This window comes from Ailuropoda melanoleuca, chromosome 13 (genome assembly GCF_002007445.2).
Source record: "Ailuropoda melanoleuca isolate Jingjing chromosome 13, ASM200744v2, whole genome shotgun sequence".
Taxonomy (NCBI): Eukaryota; Metazoa; Chordata; class Mammalia; order Carnivora; family Ursidae; genus Ailuropoda; species Ailuropoda melanoleuca.
Genome location: NC_048230.1, coordinates 58,833,628 through 58,840,217, shown reverse-complemented (window position 1 = coordinate 58,840,217; position 6,590 = coordinate 58,833,628). Strand labels below are relative to the sequence as shown.

Here is a 6,590-nt window from a genome sequence, read left to right as displayed (position 1 = left end):
CATTTAAATCTGTTTTCTTGATCATATGATCAAGGTAGTTGGGGAATCAATGTTTGATAACTCTAATATCTGAATCTTACTGTGGGTTTGGTTTTTGTCTTGGTTTTTGATCATTTGGTCTTGTCTCCTTGCATGCCTGATCATTTTTATTAAGTGCTAAACATTGTATATGAAAAATTGTGGAAACTCTGGAGGGGAAACGTTACTTTTCTTCTGCCAGGTGGTGATATTAGCGGTAAATCACTTTGAATCAATATGGGATTATTGGATGACAAATCAGGATCTATTTGATTTGCCCGTACTCTAAGGGAGCAACCTTTCAGAGGTCTCATTTAAAAGCCTGGTGTGTTTACCAAGGATTCTCATCCTTGATGGACCATGAACTCCAATTTTCACCTCCCTAGTATTAGGAGATTGCCAGAAGTTCTGCTTCATTTCTTGTCCTCTTAGCTACCTTCCTGTGCTTGGCTTCTCTTACTCTCACCCCACCCAGCTTAGGTATCACCAAACTCCTCAAAGGTTAAAATTGTCAGCAGTGTCAGGTTCACCCCTCTGTGGTTCTCATAGCTCTAGGATCTTTGCTCCTTGAGTTCAGCTGCCTTAGTGGCCCTGAACTCCAGTTTTTGTCTCCCCAGCCCAATGAGATTGGAAAACCCTAAGCTGTTCTTTTTTCTTTGTGCTTAAAAATTGGCAGATGTTTTGAGGGGAAGGGTGGCAAAAGTCAGACTTAACTCAGTCCGTGTCTGATCTCTCTGGGATCTCGGGCCCTCAAGCCCTCCCTTTGTTGCTGTCTGATACCTTAAAACAATGTTTTATAGCTTTTATTTTGTATTGTGATAGTGAGATTGAATGAAAATAAAAACTATCCCATCATAGCTGGAAGGTGAACTCAGTTGAAGAGTTTACTACACGCTAGGAAAAATGGCTTATTTTTATTCTCTCCAATATTGGAGAAAAATGCAACTCTAAACCATATTAAAAGGAAGATTCCAGATGAATTAAATACTTAAGCATGAAAGTTAAAATTCTAAGTGAATATGGAAATATAAACAAGTTATAAAATTAGAGACACATTTTAATATCCTAGGGCTAGGGAAATAATTTTACACCTAGAAAAAATATTGAGCAAATATATAAGAAATTTTTTGATCGCCAAGACCCCATAAAGAAAACAAATGAATACTCAAGGAAAGAAATTTACAACATCTAAAACCGGCGATGGACTGGTATCTGCACTCTACAAGGCACTCCAGCAAATCAGCAAGAAAAGACAAAAAGAAAACCCAATAGAAAAATGGGCAAAGAAAAAAGATATAGACAGTTCCCAGAAACTCACGTCCCACAATTATGTGACTATGTGCTCAAACTCACTAGTAATCATAGAAATACAAAGTAAAGCAACTATGATATCACTTTCCACCCATCAGTTTGACAAAAATTAGGAAGCTGGACAATGCCAAATGTTAGACTTGAGCCAAGACCAAGAGTTGGACACTTAACTGACTGAGCCACTCAGGTGTCCCTGATTGATGCACTTATCATGGGAATCTAGATTAGCATAGGAATTAATGAGGAACAGTCTGCTAGTACTTGGTCAAGTTCAGTTCACATACACCCAATGACAGAAATCATCCTTGCATATATATACATTTTAAGGATATGTGTGTGCATGCAAACACACATATATACACATTATATACATACATATATATATGTGTGTATATATATATTTTTTTAATGAAGATGTTCATTGCAGCATTGTTTATAGTAGCTGAGAGATGAAGGCTTCCTGGATGTTTATCACTAGGGCAATACATAAATACAATAGAGTGAATACACAATATGGAATTCTAAGTATAAGCTAGATGACTATTCAGCAATATGTACACATTGTAAGATCATAGTGGAGACTGAAAAGAAAAAACCTAATAAACAGGACAAGATCTCACGCACAGCACTATTCACGTAAATTAAAACACAAGTCACACTTAAACAACACAGCATCATTTTATAAGGGGACTTATTTATGTATTTATTACATTAGAGTCACTGTCTAGGATGGGGTGGAAAAATGAGAATATCTGGGAAATTTTAAAAATTTTGTTTGAAGAAGCTAATCACTCAATTATAGATTTCCTCCTTCCCTCTCTCTCCCATCTTTTTTTTTCCTCCCACCCTTCTGCAGGTGGTAACAGGATGACAGCATGAACAAGATTCCGTGTCAGGTGTTGTGGGGGAAATAAAGGTGATTTCCATGTTGGCTTGGCCTTCAAGATGTTAGGCAAAAGTCTAAGGTGAACGCACCAAAAGCTTTAGTTAGCAATACTCTGTCCCAGAGTTAGAACTCACAAGCCTCTTCCTGCTCTGAGCTCCTGAGAATGACGGCAACAGTTGGTAAAATAAATAGGCAATGCGACCGAGACCAGAAATCACAGTGCGCTTTCTTTCCCTGTCAGGCAAATGTTTACCAGCTAACATAAAGATATAAACACTAGGAGCTTACTTATGTGGAATTCTCTCATCAGATTAAAAAGTGTATATAAAGTTCTTCCTGTGTGCAAGTCCTGGGATAAGAGATTCCTTTGTTTTTGTTGTTTTTTTAAATATTAAGTGTTTTGGGCCCACAAAGGTGTGTGGTGGCCACATCACAGTGGTATGCCTACCACCCTGCTTCCCGACTAAAACGGGTTGGCAAACTTTCTCTGCCGATTATTAAATATGTTCAGCTTTGCGGGTCTGTGTCACACCTACTATACTCAGAAAATACAGGGTGAAAGTAGCCCCAGACGATCTAGTCCACCAATGAGCAGGACTGTGTTTGGAGAAAATTTTACTTATGGACACCGCAGTGTTCACAGGTCACGAAATGTTAACCTTCTTTTGATTTGTTTCCAACCATTTAAAAATGTGAAAGCCAGGGCACCTGGGTGGCTCAGTCAGTGAAGCGTCTGGCCCTCGGTTTCAGCTCAGGTCATGATCTCAGGGTGGTGGAATTGAGCCTCATGTCGGGCTCCACACTGGGCATGGAGCCTGCTTGAGATGCTCTCTGTCCCTCTCCCTCTGCCCCCCCAACCCCCTTCTCTAAAATAAATTAAAAAAAAATAAACAATAAAAATGTGAAAGCCATTCTTAGCTCACAGGTTACACGAAACGATGGGCTGGATTTGGATGGGCCACAGTGGGTGTGAACCCTTGAACTAAAACGTTACAAACTCAGTTGAAGCCCCCAGGGTACCACTTCCCAAAGCGCCTTCCCCCACCATCCCCAGAGTCAGCCATTCTCTGAAATTGGTGTTTTCCATCCTATACATAATTACCTGTGGATTGCATGTGTGTGTATCCCTAAACAGTATGTAGTATTGATTTGTANCCCAAAGCGCCTTCCCCCACCATCCCCAGAGTCAGCCATTCTCTGAAATTGGTGTTTTCCATCCTATACATACTATTACCTGTGGATTGCATGTGTGCGTATCCCTAAACAGTATGTAGTATTGATTTGTGTGTTTTGCACTTCATAGAACTGATATCATACTTTGGGTACCCTTCTGCCTCTTTGCTCGGACTTTGTCTGTCAGTCTGTCCGTCCTGCTGTGTGTGGAGCCCCAACTTAGTCTTTTTCACTCCTGTATGATATTCCGCCATGTGCACGCCCCGCCTGTAGTTTTTCTTTCTCTGGAATGCATGGGCATTTAGGTTGGTGCGCACAAAGGCCTTTCCTTACAGGTACCACCTGTTTTCATCCTCACCATCAACTTTGCAGGAAGGTACTTTGGTAACCCCATTGTCCAGATGAGCAAGCTTACCTTAGAGCAGTTTGGTCGCTTTCTCAAGGTAGTGAGGAGCGAAACTGAAATTTGAGTCCATGACCTTTTCACGATGGAATCTGAGTTTATAAACACTTCGTCATTGGTCAGTATGTGGTGTTTTAGTAAAGTAATGATAACAGACCTTCCCAACGATGACCTTGCAATAGTGATATGCTTATTAGCCTTTCTCTGAGGACACCTTGAATCAGTGCCAGACATTACTGGTTCTAGTGTAGCCCTTTGGAAACTGCCAGGTACAAACCAGAATCCTCATTTCCTAACCACCGTGGGTAGGAATTTAGGAGGAATCCGTACCAGCATGGTGCAAGGACTGAACAGTTTTCCAGTAAAAAATGAGAAAGACCCAGGGGACTTGTCCCATGCTTTCCCTGACCCCCCCCTTAACTTTTTATCAAAGTTGCGAGTAATTCGGGAGCTAACATTTCCTTCCTTGGTGGGGACCAAAGTGATGGGCTGTGGAGTTTGGCTGCCAAGACGGACTTGTTAAATATTATGGATGCCTTCTGAGCCTCTGTCTGTCTATTCAACTAACACCATGTCCGTTTTTCCCTCGAAACTGTAGTCAACCCCCACCGCTCCCTAAGCCTCTGCTTTTGAGAATCCAAACCCAAACTCCCCCTCTCCGCCTCTCTCTCCCTTCCTCTGCTGGGAATGCTCCATAGCTCGCTCCAGCTCATTCAGATGACATTTAAAAGAGACCGGAATATAATTTTTCTAATGGCAAAATACCATACGAAGGAGGGGAAAGTTTTAATCAAGTGGGTGTATTCTCCGGAGGGGAGCAAGTACTTCATTTTAATTCCTCATTTCCCTTTGATGAAAAGTTTAGTGAATTTTTATTATGTAGAATTTATAAGACGGCTGGGTTTAGGTAATCAGCTTTAATATTTATACTCTTAGGGAAAGAAATAGGAATCATTAGTAAGCATGCATAATTAATGAATAAATTATATTTCCCTTTGTTTTCTTTCAGGTACAAGGAAATGCTAGAACTGGTGATCTCACCCAGCCTCACTGTAAACAGCGACTGTCCGGGTAAACCAAAGCTTAACCGTGCCGACGCCGATGTCTGGACTCTGAGTGACATAGAAGGTAGGCCTCCCGGCGTGAGTTTTGGTGGACCTGTGGCAGTCCCGCTCGCCCCGCGGAATTTAGTTAAGGGACAGACAGCCTTCGACACGTGTCCTTTCGCAAGTCCCGTCATTATGACAATTTCTCCTCTCGCCATTGGGATTGGATTGTTGCCTCTGAACCAGAACTTTGGCGTGTGTTGCTAACAGTTCTGTCTAGTCATTAGAGGTGCAAGTGTGCTCGTTCGTGTGCCGAACTTCCTGTGCCGAGAAATGCTGACACCTCCGCGGACACAGGCAGTTTCGGGTGTGTTCCACGGCCGGCCCTGGGTGTGTCCTGCAGGGTTGCCGCTCCGGCTCCGGCTCCGAGTCTGTCCCCCAGCGCTGTCCCGCCCGTCAGGCATCCAGGCAGGCGTCTTGTTGACGAAGGTTTGACGGGGACAAGGACTCGTCTGCCTTTTGCTTTCAGGTTGGGTTAGAGTCAAGGAAGCAGAGGAGAGTTAAGCTGTTTAAAAAGTATTGGCAAATGATGCCACCGAACTAGTTTTCACTAGAACAATTCCAGCTATTGTTTGCTCTGTTTGGGATCTGTCAGCCTTCCTGGGAGAGCTGGGAGTTAGCAGAGGCATTAAGCTATTATGTGGAACCATTGGGCTTAACCCTTTATGTGGCCAGCTTTGGGATTTGCTGCTGGTGTCCTGGGACCCTGGGCTGTCTCTCCTTCACTGTCTGTGTTTGATGCCAGCTCAAGGGACACAAATGCTACCTAACTGTCATGGAAAACCAGAGACTGTGTCTAGTCAAACACAGCATCGCAAGGAATTTGCTTTTAAGCAACTCCAGGCTACTGGGAATAATTCTTGCTCTCACCAAGACATGACATTTCCCTTGCATGCTGGTAACGAAGCTGGGACAAGCTTACTCAAAGTACCACCAAGAGGGTCTGGGCTCCCCCACCAAACCACATGCTAGAGAACACACCCTCATTCTTCTTGGCACTTTAGAGTGTCCGTATAAACCACCCTGGGCTCTTTGAGTGTTGGAGACAATTTATTAAGCCCTGTTCAAAAACAGTCATTCTCTTTGGAGTAGAGGCACTGTTCAACCTAGGGCTCCATTTCAGAGCTGGGAGAGCTAGGAGGAGGCTGCTGGGTGAGGACGATCCAAGTCTGAATCCCAGCACCACTGCTTCCCAGCCAAACGGCCTCTAGCAAATTGTTTCACCTTTCTGAGCCTCCATTTTCTCACCTGTCAAATGGGGGCACAGTCACGACCCACTTCATAGGATGCTTATTGCTGCCTGGCGCACCATGGCACGTGGTACCGCAGCTAAACGTCGTATTCCATGGTCATTCTCCTCCGAATCAAATCACGACAGGGCGTGTAAAACCAGGGCTGGGAACTGGCAGCTCACAGCCAAGTCTGGTCCTCCTTTGTGCCTTCGTTTGGTTTATGGTGTACTTTAAATAAAAGTGAACTTGTAAAACTCAGGGGCATTCACATAAAAATCTGGATTTCTAGTTGCTCTTTTTTTTTTTTAAAGATTTTATTTATTTATTTGGCAGAGTTAGAGACAGCCAGCGAGAGGGGGAACACAAGCAGGGGGAGTGGGAGAGGAAGAAGCAGGCTCATAGCAGAGGAGCCTGATGTGGGGCTCGATCCCATTAACGCCAGGATCACGCCCTGAGCCGAA

The 6,590-nt window shown here is 43.5% G+C and overlaps 1 protein-coding gene across 1 annotated transcript in view; it reads left to right on the top strand.

Annotated features, from left to right (window-relative positions):
* Window positions 1-2,185: 2,185 nt before the first annotated feature.
* Window positions 2,186-6,590, top strand: part of EYA2 (EYA transcriptional coactivator and phosphatase 2) — a 211,271-nt gene continuing 206,866 nt past the window's right edge. The window contains exons 1-2 of the mRNA XM_034641397.1: window positions 2,186-2,245; window positions 4,801-4,919. Of these exons, the coding sequence (XP_034497288.1) occupies window positions 4,811-4,919 (109 nt within the window). The 5' untranslated portion in view covers window positions 2,186-2,245; window positions 4,801-4,810. The remainder of the gene's footprint in view (window positions 2,246-4,800; window positions 4,920-6,590) is intronic.